Source organism: Brachyistius frenatus, unplaced genomic scaffold (genome assembly GCF_029030835.1).
Source record: "Brachyistius frenatus isolate BFR_SWC_R1_liver_20210118 unplaced genomic scaffold, ASM2903083v1 Contig_131, whole genome shotgun sequence".
Taxonomy (NCBI): Eukaryota; Metazoa; Chordata; class Actinopteri; family Embiotocidae; genus Brachyistius; species Brachyistius frenatus.
In genome coordinates this window covers 350,102-368,001 of record NW_027210730.1, presented here as the reverse complement: position 1 = coordinate 368,001, position 17,900 = coordinate 350,102, and the positions used below count along the sequence as shown (strand labels likewise).

At 42.3% G+C, this 17,900-nt stretch overlaps 3 protein-coding genes across 4 annotated transcripts in view; 1 reads left to right on the top strand and 2 right to left on the bottom strand.

Moving 5' to 3' along the window:
* Nucleotides 1-2,034, top strand: part of LOC138630276 (voltage-dependent calcium channel subunit alpha-2/delta-4-like) — a 69,501-nt gene extending 67,467 nt beyond the window's left edge. For both annotated transcript variants that reach the window (XM_069714508.1, XM_069714507.1), the window contains 3 exons: nucleotides 383-503; nucleotides 783-860; nucleotides 1,812-2,034. In XM_069714508.1, the coding sequence (XP_069570609.1) occupies nucleotides 383-503; nucleotides 783-860; nucleotides 1,812-1,904 (292 nt within the window). In that variant the 3' untranslated portion in view covers nucleotides 1,905-2,034. The remainder of the gene's footprint in view (nucleotides 1-382; nucleotides 504-782; nucleotides 861-1,811) is intronic.
* Nucleotides 1-17,900, bottom strand: part of LOC138630290 (5-hydroxyisourate hydrolase-like) — a 62,760-nt gene that overhangs the window by 40,803 nt on the left and 4,057 nt on the right. The gene's annotated exons all lie outside the window — the stretch shown is intronic.
* On the bottom strand, nucleotides 3,928-17,203 carry LOC138630277 (mitochondrial inner membrane m-AAA protease component AFG3L1-like). The gene is made up of 16 exons (XM_069714509.1): nucleotides 16,951-17,203; nucleotides 14,855-14,915; nucleotides 14,226-14,332; nucleotides 13,953-14,102; nucleotides 13,100-13,171; nucleotides 11,882-12,006; nucleotides 11,022-11,289; nucleotides 10,583-10,720; nucleotides 10,346-10,499; nucleotides 10,162-10,269; nucleotides 9,289-9,414; nucleotides 9,087-9,197; nucleotides 8,783-8,898; nucleotides 7,601-7,801; nucleotides 7,166-7,360; nucleotides 3,928-6,361 (listed from the first exon to the last, which is right to left on the bottom strand). The coding sequence occupies exons 1-16, from the start codon at nucleotides 17,062-17,064 to the stop codon at nucleotides 6,134-6,136; spliced, it is 2,274 nt and encodes a 757-aa protein (XP_069570610.1). The 5' UTR covers nucleotides 17,065-17,203; the 3' UTR covers nucleotides 3,928-6,133.

Sequence of the window (17,900 nt, the reverse complement as noted above, 5' to 3'; positions counted from 1 at the left end):
GTTTTTTCCTCCTAGTTTACGTGGGACTTGTTGAATTGTTGGGTTTCTCTGTACAATATAAAATTCTGTTGGAAGGACTTTAATGTCTTAAGTGCCGTGAAATAACCTGTTGTGATTTGGCGCTATATAAATACAATTGAATTGAACCTGTTTAACATCAAAGGATGGGAATGAAATTATTATGAAATGCTTGGGAGAAAATGTAAAGGTTTGATTACTGGATTTCTATTTCTAGGTTTCTGTGATTGATTGATTGATTGATTGATTGATTGATTGATTGATTGATTGATTGATTGATTGATTGATTGATTGATTGATTGATTGATTGATTGATTGATTGATTGATTGTGTGTGTTTGTTTGTTTGTTTGTTTGTGTTTCAGGATGTTTGTGGTGCAGCAGATTCCCGACAGTAACTTGGTTCTGGTTGTGACTCAGGCCGACTGTGACTGCTCTCGTCAGTATGGATCCATCCTGCTGGCGCCCAAAGAGATCAAATATATCCTTCATGTACTCAACGACAGCAACATGTCAGATACAGACACACTTCCTGTAGGGAACACAACTTTTGTTCTGATACTTCATGTTCATTTGCTGCTCGTCAGTTCAGTCAGAGCTCTGCGGTGCATTCAAATACCCTTTAGAGAGCGTTCATGTAACTCAAGCAATAACATTTGTGCGCAGAATTTGTTTGTATGAGTTTGGTCAAATACAATTTTTTTGGTGAAGTGCAAAAACAAACTTTTATAAAATTGTTTGATTCTTAACGTCCGTGAACATAACGCCACAGTAAAGTGCAACAGGATGAAGTCTCAGAAAGTGCGCCGACGTCCGGAGTCGTGCCACTCGTACCACCCGAAGGTCAGTGCTGCCACTCCACACTCACACAGCACTGTGAACATGTTACAAAGGGAACTTCTAACAATGTCAACATGAAAATACAACAAATATAACACTATTATAGCATAAAAGAAAACCTGCGCTGTCTCAGATCAAATATTATATACATGTAGGCAGAATCCAATAAGGAGACAGAAACGGTTGGTCTCAGAGTCCACTGATTCATCGAAGTCTTGGTGGACTCATACAGTCGTCTCCACTGGCAACAAATGAAATAAGACCTTCAGCCGGTTCTCACTCTTAAACCTGTTCAGTTTGTTTCCAGTTTGTCAGGATTATCCAATTAGCTCCCACTCAAGATAATGAGATCATCTGCAGCCGGTTCCTCCAGCTGTTGTAAAGTTGAACCTCTCGGCACGTTGTAATAACAGACTGTTTATTAAAGAGTTCGTAGCTTCAGGTCTGTAAAATGGTTCTGATCCAGAAGTGTCTTCAGCTGCAATACCAGCGAGTGCCACTAGAGGTCGGCTCCAAAAAGCCTCCGGCTCCATAGACTCCCATTCAACTTCTCTCATCAAATCCAAAGTGAATAAAATGTGTCCATCAGTTATCTCGGTGTTGTTAGCTAAAGTCACTCCTTCTTATTAATTTTATTTTTGAAATTACACTTAACACAAAATATAATACAAAACAAGGTACCTCAAATTATGAAATATTGAGGCAGTACCAGTTGAATCAGTTAGGTTGGTGAAAATTTAACTTAGTGATGGATTTACTCAGCCGCTGCTGTAAAATCCCACCCGGGCTCAGTTCAGTCAGTTCTGATGAATATGTATGAAAATATATTTTTTTAATCTTCCTTTAAATGATCAGTGAATTGCTGTATCATAGATACGATTGTTTATTTAGTCAATAAAACACTGATGAAGTGTTATTTGTGTTGCTGCTAACATGTTGACTCTGTCCTAACAGGAAGACGCCAAGGAGTGCGGCGGGGCGTCGGCCATCTTCCTGTCACTCTCTGTCTTCTCTGCCTCTCTGCTCGTCTCATTGGTCGTCCACTGAACCAGGACACGCCCTCCATCAGGAAGAACATGTGGGAATTGTTGTGTTCTTTTTTCGTTTTTTACTTGAAAAGGAAAAATGGAAGTCAGACGGAGAACGTGGTTCATCCCAGTGTTTCTGTGCTGCTGTCCCAGAGACACTGCTGTCCCAGAGTCGGTCTCACTGCACCAGAGACAAAAAGGGCTATTTGATTTTTATTTTGTTTTTTTAAAACTGCGTTAACACTCATTTCCTTTTGGAATAATTCCAACTGAGCCTGGATGGAAGCTTTGAGGTGGAGACAGAGCGCTCACTCTTAAAATGCTGAACAGACTCATGAGGGGGAGTTGGCGCCCCCCGCTGGACATGAACAAGTGGTTCAACGTATGTGTGGCAAAACGTTGCCGTTACACATCAAACAAGAATGTAGCATCTTTGCAGCTCTTTTGATACTGAAACGTCGTGTACAGGTGAAGTTTTACATTCACATGATTTACCAAAACTTTTTCACAGTCAGACAGAACTCAAGGTCGAGCTTTGAACTCTGATATTGTCAAACTTAGGTTAAAGGTTAACAAAAAAAATGCCGTACGTGACGAAACGAGTGTGATTTAAGAAATGTTAAATGGCTCTATGAGTTCAGTAGATTTTAGACTAAAGCTTGCAGATCTCAACGGGCAGCTGTGTCGCATTTTAAAATTATTGTCTTATTAAAATGTCAGATACTTTTTGTGAGAACTGCTTGGTTTTGATTTACAAAAAAAGTCCTCTCACCACAACTGGAAAAACACGGAGGGTCCGGCCTGCACGTTAGGTTTCCATCCAGACAAATGTTTTTCACAGTTTGGATGACATACGGTAGTGGTTAGCTGCACCGCCGTGCCACCTTACAAACGTAGCTCATTATGTTGTCCAAAATATTTTAAAAAGTCATGATTCTGTATTGAAAAACATTGTATATTATATATAGTATATTATATATGTATGGTATATCTATATATAAATTGGCCCAACGTTGTCCGACAAGTAAACAAAAATAGTTTTTTGAACAAATTGAAAAAAGTCACAAAAGTACAAAAACAATGGGGTCTGAACTCTAAAATGAATTTAAAAAGATGTTAGTTGGAGGTTAGTGGTGGACGACTTCTTGACCAGCGACTTCAGAACAAAAGAGTGAGTTTTAGAGATATCAACGCTGAAATCCTACCTGCTGTGGTTTCATATTTAACAGACAGATGTGAGTCGCACTGATCTTCTCATCTAACTCCAAAAACTCCTCCTTGAAAATGGTGTTTTTCCTGAATTATTTTTGAACTTAGACTTGGAATCGAATATTGCAGCATGTAGAGCATCACAGTCACGTGTAGGAGGTACCAATTTAACAATTTATCTCCAACCTGCCAATTTAAGTTAAAGACAGACTATTAACTTTATGACTTATTTCAGAGGAAAAATCCTCTTTGGGTAATTTTCTCCAGAAGATCTGAATGCCGAGATGCATGTGATGTGGTAATAGTAGCAGCTGGAGGAAGAAAGGTTTGAGGTGAGGCCGTCCAACATCACTCAGGTTTCTGATGGGTTTTTCTGAGTCTAATCAGGTTTGCGTCTAACAGATTGAAGATATGCTAACTGCCCTTGACTTAAAAAAACAAACCAAAAAAAAAACAATAAACTGACATTTTCACTTGTACGTTGGTACATTTTAATTTACTTTATGGTCAAGTTGCTGAAACTGTCTGCCAGCAGAATTAAAAAGAAAACGTAGCAGCATGTTTAAAGCAATAAATACAACACAGAGACCGGTTTGTATTCCCGTGTTCGATGTGCTGCTGCTGAGGACATGATGAACCCTGGTGACCTTTACACATTTATTAAGTCTACAATGTCAGAAGGAAAAGAAGTTTTCTCAGGCCAGTTTGAAGTGTTTTTCCTTTAATACTCATGTTTCAACATTTAAACCTCCCAAACAACATTCAGAAACTTGTGACAGTACAGACCAGACTGAGGTAACGTGATGTTTAGCAGCTGTATGACATTAAGCCAAATCCTCCTGCTGTCACCATCTGGCTGCAGATACACAGGGAGGACTCCCCCTGCTGGACAAGTACAGTAACGACAGCAATAAACATCCTCCTCTACATGATGATGTTGATGTTTTGTCCTTCAGCTTATAGTCTCAACTCCTCCTACATCTGCAGACAAGGCCTGTTTAAATGGTTTGTGTTGATTGGCTTCAGGTTTAGCTGCTTGTTGCATTCAGTGCAGAAATAAAAAAGTTTACATTTCATTATTAAAGTCCTGAGTCATCTAAAACGGCAAATGGTGTAAATCAAAGGTCTTTAACTGTTAAAAAAAGAACATGTATGCCTTAATTTTGTTTGAGTTTCTCGGTCTGATGTTAATCTGGGAACGAGTCTTATTTTTCCTCCCGAGACAAAACGTTTTTGCGTTTCAATTCTAAATCAGCTTAAATCTAAGTTTGCTATAATTGCATGTCAGAAATCACGACAAAAAAACCTGAACTTTAATCAGTCCACTGTGCAGCTGGACTGTATGAACACGTGTAATATTCATCAGTTTATGGTTAAACCATGTCTTTGACATCAGACATAAACTTCTACTTCTTCATCACTTAACTCATCTTAACGGTTTTAAAGGAACATTCAGTGATTTGTCGTCTGACCACGATGAAACCTGTTTTTGGTGGTTGAGTGAGAAGGCACTCGTCATCATTTAAAAAACAATAACAGCACACATTTTTTAAGACAATCCTTCCAAGGAGACATAAACTGTGCTGAATTTAACAGTTCACATGATAAAATAGAAGTGCAACAAACAGGTAGAAAGAGAAGTGATGATCCTGGTTCTGTCCACCTTCTGCAGCGTGGAGATTATTTGAGTATTTGAAGGCTAACGGTTTCATCTATATTGATATACAACGTACTTTGATGCAATTGTACGTTTTCAAAGCTGATATTAAAATATTTTTTGTCACACTGTCAAGAATATTATGACATTGTTTTGAGCCGCTTCTCTCCAGGTGGATTTGATCTCTTGTTTTAGGAGACATTTAGAAAAGAAACTCCACGAATGAAGGAGTTTGTCACCGAACCACCGGTCCGTCTCTTTATGTTTGTAATAGTTTGGATGTTAGCAGCGTTAGCAGCGTTAGCATGGAGGCCTCACAGACACATCTCTGTAATTAGTACAATAAGATGAATTGGCTTTGCTGCCGTCAGGGAAGCTGCTGATGAAAAAAAGAAAGAACCAGAAGCCTTGTAGTCTGCTGCAGAGGGACCGGCTGAAAAACGAAGCCTGCGGTCTTCTCTAATGAGCTTTTTATATTTCATGGTTTTTGGAGGATTATTTTTCCTTTAAATCAGCACGTCTCAGAAATCCTCGACAGAAAAGTGACATCTGAAATGTTCCTGGTGTTCAGCGACGGCGACGCAGCAGCTTCCTGTCCTCGTTATTACACTGAATCTACACCATCACTTTATTACAGCCTCTAAGAGTATTTATAAAATACAGCCAAACTCAGTGGAGTTCAAACTGACAGTCGCTGAAACACGTCGGAGGGAAAAGTTACTGCTGCAGGAAACACAAATAAAACTTCACATCACTTCTGAAAATATTTAAACCTGTAAAAATGGTTTCAGCTGGGCTGCAGAAAAATATCTTCAAACAAAGCTCACATTGAGCTTTTTCAAAAATAAATAAAGGGAAGAGTCAGTCTGTTCATACGGTTTAAATCTTCATCATGTGTGCACAGTTCAGGAATATTCAAATCTACGGCGCACCGATCTCCTGTTCGATGAGTCTTAAGGCGTCTTCGGAGCGGCGAGGAAACAGCTGATCGCAGCCGCGGTGACTCGTCTCTGGATGAAGTCTACATTCACACGGAGAGTTTACAGTCTGCTGGTGCTCGGGAGGAGAAAACACTCACGTGAATAATTTAGGTAATAAACAACCTGCTTCCTTCACATTGGTTCATTCAACTGAAATTAAAAAAAAACCTAAATATATCCTCATATCTCAGCCCAGAATAAAAATCTAATCCAGGCAGTGATTTTTGGATGAAACTGAGAAGTTGCATTTAAGGACTGACTTTAATTATTTGAGTGTTTGAAATATGAACCCAAGAGAACCAAAGTGAATCGAGGGCATGAAAGTACCAAACTTTCCTGAAAAAACCCTCCTGCATCACCTCCTGCAGAGCTGAGTCAGCTGTTCTCGGTCTTTGTTGGTCCCTACATGGCCTGCTGTTTGTCCTGAGCCGGGCCGGTCTCCCCCGTCTCCCCCGTCCTCTCCTGGTTCCAGTCTCGGAGGCCCTCGGGGAGGCTGGTGTCCTCCTCGAAGCTCCCCGTCCCCTCCACGAACTCCTCGTAGGTCGACTTCTCCTCGAAGGGCCGCGGGCCCAGCAGCTCCAACATGTCCGCCTTGTCCAGCACCTCCTTCTCTAGCAGACGCTTCCCCACCTGACGATGACATCACAGTTCAACGTCAGTTCAAGTACAAATATTTACACTTTCAGAAGTTTGTTGATAACTTATTATCATATTAATACATATGCAAACAGATGAACATTCAGACTGTAATAACGTGCTGTGTGAATAATGTGATGTGTTCAGGGATCTGATGTGATGTGTTCAGGGATCTGATGTGATGTGTTCAGGGATCTGACGTGATGTGTTCAGGGATCTGACGTGATGTGTTCAGGGATCTGACGTGATGTGTTCTGGGGATCTGACGTGATGTGTTCAGGGATCTGACGTGATGTGTTCAGGGATCTGACGTGATGTGTTCAGGGATCTGACGTGATGTGTTCAGGGATCTGACGTGATGTGTTCAGGGATCTGACGTGATGTGTTCAGGGATCTGACGTGATGTGTTCAGGGATCTGATGTGATGTGTTCAGGGATCTGACGTGATGTGTTCAGGGGATCTGACGTGATGTGTTCTGGGGATCTGATGTGATGTGTTCAGGGATCTGATGTGATGTGTTCAGGGATCTGACGTGATGTGTTCAGGGGATCTGATGTGATGTGTTCAGGGATCTGATGTGATGTGCTCAGGGATCTGATGTGATGTGTTCAGGGGATCTGATGTGATGTGTTCAGGGATCTGATGTGATGTGCTCAGGGATCTGATGTGATGTGTTCAGGGATCTGATGTGATGTGTTCAGGGATCTGACGTGATGTGTTCAGGGGATCTGATGTGATGTGTTCAGGGATCTGATGTGATGTGTTCAGGGATCTGATGTGATGTGTGTGCGTCTCACCATCTCCACCAGCTCCTTCTTGTCCCTGATGAGCTGCAGGGTGCACTCGTACGCCCGATCCACCAGCTCCCTCACCTCCTCGTCGATGAGCTGCGCCGTCGCCTCGCTGTACGGCTTCTCCAGAACCATGTCGCCCTGCCGGGGAAGGTCGAACGACACCTGACCCACTTTATCGTTCATCCCAAACTGAACCACCTGAGGAAGCAGAGCAGAGGGAGGTGGTGACAGCACAGGCTGCAGTCAGAACCAGGACCCAGCTCTGTGTGTGTGTGTGTGTGTGTGTGTGTGTGTGTGTGTGTGTGTGTGTGTGTGTGTGTGTGAGTGTGTGTGTGTGTGTGTGTGTGTGTGTGTGTGTGTGTGTGTGTGTGTGTGTGTGTGTGTGTGTGTGTGTGTGTGTGTGTACCTGTGTGTGTGTGTGTGTGTGTGTGTGTGTACCTGAGCGTAGGCGGACTGTGTGACCTTCTTCAGGTCATCCTGAGCTCCGGTGGTGATCCGGCTGAAGAAAACCTGCTCGGCCACGCGGCCTCCCAACATCATGCACATCCTGTCGAACAGCTGCTCCTTGCTGTACAGGTACTGCTCTCTGGGCAGGTACTGAGCGTAACCCAGACCCTTCCCCCGCGGGATGATCGACACCTGGACACACAGCACACGTGGAGTCAACGTGTTTTATCTGCAGCCGTGATAATAACAGTTCTACAGCACAGTAACTTTTATCTTTTAAATACAGCAGTTTCAATTTAATGCAATTACTGTGATTTAACATGTTCATATTTTTTTTAGCAAGTTAATATCCTCAATTGTTAAATAAAACGGCATTTTGTCATTTTCATCACAATGTTATTCCATGATGTATCCAACATCCCTTCACAGCGCCGACACACTCAACTTCAACACCACCAAGTCAACTCAATTCAAAGGTCTCATAAGAAAATAAATGTGTGGTTTTAGATCAAAAACATCATCTGAATATTGAGGGTGTATTAAAAAGTTCAGAGGCTGCTCCTGCAGCGCACCAACGACGTGCAGCACCGTGACGGAAACGCAGCAGCAGGAAGGTCCAACTCTAATGAGTGAGTGTTACAAATGTTGAAGAGAAAACTTGTGCGTTTTCGATGTGCATTGTCATGTTGGAGAAGCCTGTTGCCATGGCGCCACAGTTCAGCTCATTAGCACTGAACGTTCTCAGAGCGTCACAGCAGCACTCGGTGTTGACAGTCTGACTCGGGGATAAAATCACATCCCATCGACGTCAGAGAGAAAACACCTGGTTGAACAGCTGACCGGATCCGACCCTCCGAAACACAGATGTCACTCAAAGGGCTCATTAATTCATCTCTGTAGACGTCCTGAAGCATTTTAAGTTCCTCCGTTGCCAATTTCCAGAGTTCGACACAGAACGTGATGTGCGCCCTCCGATCACGTCGACGCACGCCGGCATCACAAGAACGTGCGTAACTCGTGCCGATTGTGATCGAGCGTTGACATTTGTAACCGTCAGTCATCAGATTTATAACGTCCTGCTGCTCCGTGAAGGTCACGGTGTCGAGCATCGCAACAGGATCCGTCTCTGGACCTGTCGATCGCTCCCCGTTGGTGATGCTGCAGATTTCCCACCTTCAGCAGAGGGTCGGCGTGCTGCAGGAACCAGCCCACGATGGCGTGGCCGGCCTCGTGATACGCAACGGTCTTCTTCTCTGTGGGCTGCAGGACCTGAGTCTTCTTCTCCAGACCTGCAAACACAAAAACAACCCGAGAGAATATAAATATAAACCCACGTCAGAAACAAATAGCATCGCAGCTACAGATGATTACTGTCGTTGTTTGTATTTGAATTGATGCAAAATAAGTAATAGGACACAATTAATGCAAGAAAAGAAAAATTATGTTATGAGCTGTGTGAGCTTGTGATGTCACTGACCTCCGATGACCCGGTCGATTGCCTGTTCGAAGTTCTTGGCGTTGACGGACGGGTTCATGTACCTGGCGGCGATCAGAGCCGCCTCGTTGCAGACGTTAGCGATGTCGGCTCCTGATACATTCACGGGGAAAATTACACCGAGTTAAATCTTTACTCTTCGTGAAAACATCAAACCGTTATGGACGAAGCAGCTGCAACGAACCAGTGAAGCCCGGCGTGGCGGCGGCCATCCTCCTGGCCAGAGCATCTTTGTTCATGTTGGGGTCCAACTTGATCGGTCGCAGGTGGACTTTAAAGATGGACGCCCTGCCCTTGATGTCCGGAGGACCTGAGAGGAGACGGGAGGCAGCAGAGACGACACCCATCATCTCTCTGCAAACTTAAAGGTACTAATAGCACAAGAGGACACATGAACGCCTGTTTACTAATGAATGAGGGATTATTTCCAGATGGACCTCCAGAAAACTAATAAGAAGGAGTGACTTTAGCTAACAACACCGAGATAACTGATGGACACATTTTATTCACTTTGGATTTGATGAGAGAAGTTGAATGGGAGTCTATGGAGCCGGAGGCTTTTTGGAGCCGACCTCTAGTGGCACTCGCTGGTATTGCAGCTGAAGACACTTCTGGATCAGAACCATTTTACAGACCTGAAGCTACGAACTCTTTTATATCCAGTTTGTATTATCCAGCTTATCTAACCAGGTATTTAATCAGCTTTCAGTGTGTGAGCGAAAGAGAAGTTCGTAACAGTGTGTGTGATGCTGCTGAGGTCGAGGAAATTACCACTCGAGCTCGTTCTCTTTTCTATTTGCTGTTTGTCATTTTCAACAACTGTAGCAGCTGTTATGGTCCATTTACAAGCACACAGTCTAAAGTGCATGATTTAAGTGTCCAAACCCACTTTGGTGCTGAATAATCTGAGTAGAAAGTTCTTATCCGTACTCAGTCTTTAATTAATCATTAGTGATTTGGCCGTCACATAAAATATATTCCAGGTTTCCTTCAAAATGGAGAACCAGTTTTAACTCAGTCACCCCAACGAGCAGCTAAAAGAGTGAAGACACCCTACCAATGAAAATCTGCCTGTCGAAGCGTCCCGGTCTCATCAGCGCAGGATCCAAGATGTCCGGTCGGTTGGTTCCAGCCAGGACGACCACGTTGGTCGCCGTGTTAAAACCTGTGAACGGGCATGAATAGAGTTAATAAAACTTCACCTCCAACCTCGACGGGAGACCGAGCGATGGTTCTCCTACCGTCCATCTCCACCAGCAGCTGGTTCAGCGTGTTCTCCTGCTCACTCTGACCCCCGAAGTTCCCTCCTCCTCTCTTCCTTCCCACAGCGTCGATCTCGTCGATGAAGAGGATGCAGGGGGCGTTCTTCCTCGCCATGGCGAACATGTCCCTCACCTTCACAGCAGACAGTTCAACTTAAAACATTCCGTTTCTGAGACAGGTTAAATCATAAAAGAGGAACGGGGTCTTTTACTGACCCTGGCCGGACCGACGCCCACGAACATCTCCAGGAACTCGGAGCCGTTGACGGTGATGAACGGGACGTTGGCCTCGCCGGCTGTGGCTTTGGCCAGCAGAGTCTTCCCCGTCCCAGGAGGTCCGGACAGCACGGCACCCTGGGAAAACACACGGCACATAACTCATGAAGTTTGGATCTTCAGGAAATACGTCAACAAAAAAAATTCATTGTGGATTTACTGGAGTTTTTTGTGATTGTTCAGATTGAAAATGTTTGATTTTGTCAACAAATATTATTGAATTTTCATTAATCATTGCATTTGTGTGTGTGTGCGTGTGTGTGTGTGTGTGTGTGTGTGTGTGTGTGTGTGTGTGTGTGTGTGTGTGTGTGTGTGTGTGTGTGTGTGTGTGTGTGTGTGTGTGTGTGTGTGTGTGTGTGTGTCTTTGATCTTTTCTAACCTTGGGGATCTTGGCTCCGAGGTCCAGGTACTGCTGCGGGTTCTTCAGGAAGTTGACGAACTCCAGGATCTCCAGCTTGGCCTCCTCGCAGCCGGCCACGTCCTTGAACTTCACCTCGATGTTGTCCTTCATCATCTTCGCCGTCGACTCGCTCATGCTGAAGGGGCCCCTCCCACCACCGGCGCCACCTCCCATCGGTCCTCGCCGCATGGTGAAGAGCAGGAAGCCGATCAGCAGCAGGGTGGGGATCATGCTCATCATAAAGGAACTGGGAAGGAACATGACGGGATTGGAATAAAGATTTATCGACATCACGTGTTATCACTTAAGATGTCTCCGTAACAGTTGAGCCTTCTTCAGCTCAGATTTGGCCCATTGAGAAAGATCTATGCCAAGAACCATCATTCCTAAATGCTTCAGTAAAATAAAATAAAAGAAGTGAGTGGACTAGATTCATGGTCAGAGATACACTTTTTTTAATTTGTCAAAATCTGTGATCTCAGTCAAGAATTGGCCGGATTAGTCGTTCCACCTGCAACCTCCCAGATATCGGGTTTAAAAATCAGTCGAGCTTCACTCACTTAAATCCCCTGAAGGCAACTTGAAGCCATTCGAACAAATAAGGGCAGAAAATGGTGTTTTAAAATCTGATTTTTGTCACATATTTACAGTTGAAGAATGTTTGTAATTATTATGTTATTAATAAGGTTTGTAATTATCTCTAATTGTCATTAAAAGTATGCTAACAATGTGAACTGTAATAATTATTGAATCATTTGGGTTTTTTTTTTCCTCTTTTGTTTTTTTTTGTCAGCTGTGCTGCATTAAAAAGTTAAAACGATGAACTTTGGATTTCCCACCCGTCGCTCTCGGAGCTGTAGACGACGGCCGGGCGGTGCGACGGCTCTAGGTTCAGCTCCAAGTGCGCCGACTCCAGGTTCCTCTCAAACGTGTCGACGCTGCCGATGTTGAACCAGACGTAACTCTGAGGACCACAGAACATCAGCGCACATCATATCTTCAATAAATGAAAACCGAAGCACAGCGGCAACAAACACAAAACTGTTTTTAGCTCATTCTTCAAGCTAAAATACCAAAATTGGAAGAGTTCTCTGTGATTTATATCAGAGTAAATGGAACACTTTAAATATGTCATTTCTATTTTATGCATTTTATTTGTTCTTTTGATTTTTATTTCTTTTCTTTGCTTTTAAAATGTTCCTTAATATGTGAAACACTGCATGTCATCTTCTTGCTGTAAATCACTTTGAGCTATATTTTCTTGTATGAAAGGTGCAACACAAATACAGTTTATTATTACTAGTATTATTATTATTAATATGTCAGGATGTTAAACTGCTGAAGGGACAACACAGTTGATGACATCACCTTGGCAACAGCAAGTCACAAGAAACTAGTGGTTTAGAGTGTTTTCAAGGGTAAATAATTAGTTGATTAATTTAAGAAATAACTGCCAGCTAAAGTTCAATAAATCCATTAAGTATTCATCTCGTCTGAGTTGCGACATTTTCCTGAACCTCCTCATAGTTCGTCCCATTTCACAGGTTACATTCACAGACTGGATATAAAAGAGTTCGTAGCTTCAGGTCTGTAAAATGGTTCTGATCCAGAAGTGTCTTCAGCTGCAATACCAGCGAGTGCCACTAGAGGTCGTCTCCAAAAAGCCTCCGGCTCCATAGACTCCCATTCAACTTCTCTCATCAAATCCAAAGTGAATAAAATGTGTCCATCAGTTATCTCGGTGTTGTTAGCTAAAGTCACTCCTTCTTATTAGTTTTCTGGAGGTCCATCTGAAAATAATCCCTCATTCATTAGAAAAGAAGATTTAAGAAGACCTGTTTTTGGGGGCGTGTCTGTTTGATTGACAGGCCTGTCTGAACCAGAGGCTTCATAACGTTCCCAAACCAACGGGTGACGTCACTGCTGGTGGCCGCTTTGGTTTCATTTCATTGTTTCGGTTTGGGAAGACTTTCGCACATATATAGATATTGATATATAGATATTGATATAGATATATAGACATATATATTGGGAAAGGTTTGAAATGTTCCTCTCACCGCGTCGGTGTCGGCTCCCGGCACCAGGATGACTCGGACAAACTGTTTGTTGACGACCTCCAAACGATCCACCTGGAAGAAGAATTCAACCTTTAACTCACAGGAGCTTTCAGAATGTTCGAACTCATCACCTCTAATCAAGAGCAACAGCACGATTATATTAGATGACAAACCAAATTAATCAAATATTAAAAGATGTGATTTTCTAATTAAATTGATTTCCATCTTCTATCTAAACAGAATACACAGTACAACAAGTATGTGTACTAATTATGAATATTTATTAACCTCCTAACAAAGGACAGATGAGGTGATTAAAAGAAAAAAGTGATATGATTAAAGTAGAAATTAACAGAAGTTTCATACCCCACCGTTTTTTTTTTTTGGTTTTTTTTTTCAAAAGTCTTGATTTTTATGCTTCTAGCAGGCAAACATTGTTAAATTGCGTCTTTTTTGTATGTTTTGTGTGTATTTTAGTTTTTTTTCCTACTGTGTGATGAAGCTTCCGGACAAAGTAAATAGAGTTTGCAGTGTTTGTCATTAAACATTTTTTTACCTTCTTCTTCTTCTTGATGTCTCAGAGAGAAAAACTTCCCTATCAGGTTTTTTTTAGTCTGGAGTTTATATACAAAAACTTTAATTCTCCTTTCACCATAAAAAAGATTAGATTATATAAAACCAAACAGAACACATTACGTATAATTGAATAGAGTTGTAATATTCTCTGTGTGTGTGTGTGTGTGTGTGTGTGTGTGTGTGTGTGTGTGTGTGTGTGTGTGTGTGTGTGTGTGTGTGTGTGTGTGTGTGTGTGTGTGTGTGTGTGTGCGTGTGCGTGTGCGTGCGTGCTCCTCACCAGTCCTCTGCCCAGGTATCGGTGAACGAAGTCCTTCCAGCTGATCTCCCTGCCGTTGTCTCTCATGTAGTAATACAGCAGAGCCGAACTGACTCCGGCCACGGTGATCGCCACGTATCGGAAGTCCTTCTCGTCCCAGGGGACGTCTCCCTGCAGGTGGACACGGACGCAGACGTACGGCGACATTACTGACACACCGCGGAGGTGATGACATCACTAACAGACACATCTGGAGCATCTGTAACTGTGAACTTCAGTATCTTTACGACAAACCTTCTGCATCCGACTCCACCAGTCTTTTCCTCCTCCTCCTCTCTTCCCTCCACCCGATCTTCCTCCTCCTCCTCCTCCTCCTCCTGATGCTGGACCTCCTTTTCCATCTGAAACTCACATGATTGGTTTTATTTCACACTAATGTCACTCCAACAACATATTCCTCGCTGGTTTCTACTCCAGTTCTTCATCACTTCTTGTCAACATATTGTCTTCTGCTGACATTGCTGTTTATGGCCGACAGTTTTTCCCTTCATGCCTTTATGTAAAAACCAAACTGAGCACAGAAAGATTTTGCATCATGTGATCTCCTGCATGTCAGTGCAGCTGTCGTGTTTTTTGACTGATTGAAAAAATTGTGATGCTGTGTAAAATATAAATTTAAAAAAATGCAATAAAATCTCATTTAATTGAAAATAGACCAAAGACATATCAAGTGTTAAAACTGAGACATTTTGTGTAAAACAGATGCTCTTTCTTTAATTTTATAAAAGGTGGTGACCTTTTCCACAGCATCCCAATGTTTTGTAGGATTTTCTAAAAGGATTCACGAGCTTTCAACCAACACAGTGTGAAAAAAAGTTTTTTCTTTTGAAATGAAATGTTGAATCTTTGGTTTATGTTGTCACCTTTGGGCTCGGTGGAGTAGAGTCGTCGTTGGAGCAGGTTGGCTGAAGTCTGTCTGAGGTCCTGGAAAAGACCAACGAGCTTCTGTTAGCACACTGAAACTGAACATCTTCAACCAACAGGAGCCTGAGACGCCCTGCTGGGAAAAAAATCACATGACTTTATCTCCTTAGATGAGTATCTTACAACTACGACATCTAACAGGTGAAAACAAGCTGGAGGTCAGTTTTATGAAAAATACCTGATCACTGAACTCAGTGGAAAACTATTACTATTTTAATATCAATATTGATTCAATCAACAGCTAAAAAAAAATTATATTCTTTTGTATACTGCTGGTCGAGGGCAGTTTTGATTTAAATTTAATTTATTAGGAAAACAAAATGCCCAAATATGCAAAGTTTTTTTTTAGACAATAGTATTCTTCTAATGGCGTGTCAGTTTGTATTTGTTCCCTTCATGTAGTAAATAAATAGATCATGTAGTAAATAAATAGATCATGTATCAAATAAATAGATCATGTATCAAATAAATAGATCATGTATCAAATAAATAGATCATGTAGTAAATGAATAAATCTGCAGTAAAGTAGACTAAATGGTTCAAAAGTTAAATGGTAACACGTTAAACATGCACAGTCAGGTTTCTGAGCAACAATTCATTCAGTTTAAGTTAATAAAAGGCAAAACCAGAACCATCCATGATGCTGTTACAGGCCGAGGCTGCTGGGGGAGCTTCTTTCCTCTCAGTCTTTCACTCTACAACTCATCTCACCATCACACCTCATCAACTTCATGCTTTCTCTCCCATAGTTTCTGTTTATTGTCTGTTGTCTCCATTCAGTTCTTTCACTCGCATAGTTTCTGTTTCTCTGAGCCCGGTTCTGTTAACAGATGCTCCGCCCACCTCTGATCCCGGTTCTGTTAACAGATGCTCCGCCCACCTCTGAGCCCGGTTCTGTTAACAGATGCTCCGCCCACCTCTGAGCCCGGTTCTGTTAACAGATGCTCCGCCCACCTCTGATCCCGGTTCTGTTAACAGATGCTCCGCCCACCTCTGATCCCGGTTCTGTTAACAGATGCTCCGCCCACCTTTGAGCCCGGTTCTGTTAACAGATGCTCCGCCCACCTCTGAGCCCGGTTCTGTCGGAGGTTTTTCTCCCTTAAACAGGAGTGTTTCCTTCTAGCTTATGTGGGACTTGTTGAATTGTTGTGTTTCTCTGTATGAAGCTATAAAGTTCTACTGGAAGGACTTTAATGTGTTAAGTGCCGTGAAAGAACCTGTGTTGTGATTTGGTGCTTGATAAATACAACTGAATTGAATTCAAACTTGTTTGTTCAGTCTAAAATATTCATGTGTTTAAACTGTGTGGCTTCTTGTAACAAACAACCACATTATTACCCGAGCTTCTCTCATCTACCAGTCAACACTGCTGTAGAACATTTTAGTTTTGAAATCATATTCTGAACAAGATATTGGTATAAATACAAGAAATGGGTGAGTATTTTTTTAATATCCTAATTGTGATTAAAATGTAAAAAGATGCGACTATTGTGGGGAGGTTGGGTAAAAAATATAATGACATCATAATCTTTTTCTCAATTCATGTATACATAAAAATAAAGCACAAAAAATACCTTCTTAAAAGTGTCTCTCACAAAACTGCTAGTTGAAAGCACGTCCCTCCCTGAAAGATGTCCAGAAGTTGTCCAACTACAGGACAAACATTTCCACTTCATATTCCTGATAACCACGCAGGGCCGCGGTCTGACAGTCGTCCCAGATTCAACCAGTCTCCTTTTAAAAAACCTTAGATGCAGCATGACATATATGCCGAATTGAAAAGTTACCTATAATCAGGCAAATGAGATTTTAAGATTAATTATAAAACGTCCCCTGTTTCATGAACAAGCAAACGACCCGTGAACGGGGTCGTTTTCTACCGGGGTTCGGCGCACTGTCACGCCGGCCAGCTGTGCGCAGCTCCGGTTTAGTTCAAGTCCTGCAGCAGTCAGAGGACACGTGAGTCGTGAACTCGTGAATTTAATTAAACGAGGCTTTAAAAAAAGAAAGATAGAAACCGTTCACCTCCACCTACCAGTGCAGCGGAGCGCCGGTACCCGGCAGTGAAGAGCTGTCCTGCGGTCCCCGCGGTGAGCCGAGCCCGGGCTCCTCCAGCCCGGCAGAAGAGAAGCCTCAGCAGCTGGGACATCCTCCGTGAGCTGTTAGAAACACTAACACTTCTCAAAAACAACGAAAACCAAACGTGGGTGGCTCAGCTGACTGCCCTGAACCCCATCCTGCAGCAGCTCCCCGTCCTGTTGAGTAAGTCACGTAATGTCAACACAAGGATGATGGAAAGGCCCGTGAGACTTTCCCTTCAGATGCCTGCCGGAACTTGTTACAGGAAGAAATATATTTATCAATTTTAAATTAAATTCGAATTATAAAATATAGCATGGCATAGAGAAAAAATACATAGAAAATGTATCATGCGTTAATGGATTTTTAAGACTTTAATTTCTTCTTTTTTTTTCACATTCAGGCACTACAAAGGCTAAATACGGGTCCTCATAGCACACCAATCTCATCACGGGCTGAGAGCCTAACCTGAGGAGACGAAAGGCTGCGTCCTAAATCCTTCCCTCGCTCCCTACTGCACGCGCTTTACGTCACACTGAGAAGAGCGCAGCGCACCACGTGGGCAGAGTGAGCGATTTGGGACGCAGCCAAACATGACGCAGCGTGACAGTCATCGTTTTATATAAAACTTCATGGTTTAATAAGATTAAAGTTTTGAAAATATGTGTAACTGAAGAAATCTATGCAAATATAATATTATTATTTTTTTCTGAAATGACAATTATGTCTGCTTTAAAAGTGTTTTAATGAAACTTTTCAGTTTCATCTTAGAAAAAGTGAAAAATATTTCCAAGATGCTTGCTGACGTCTTTAAATTGTTTATATTGTTTGATCAACGGTAAAAAAAAAAAAAAAAAGTAATAACAACTACAAAAAACATTCATGTTTAACTTACTATGAGACAAA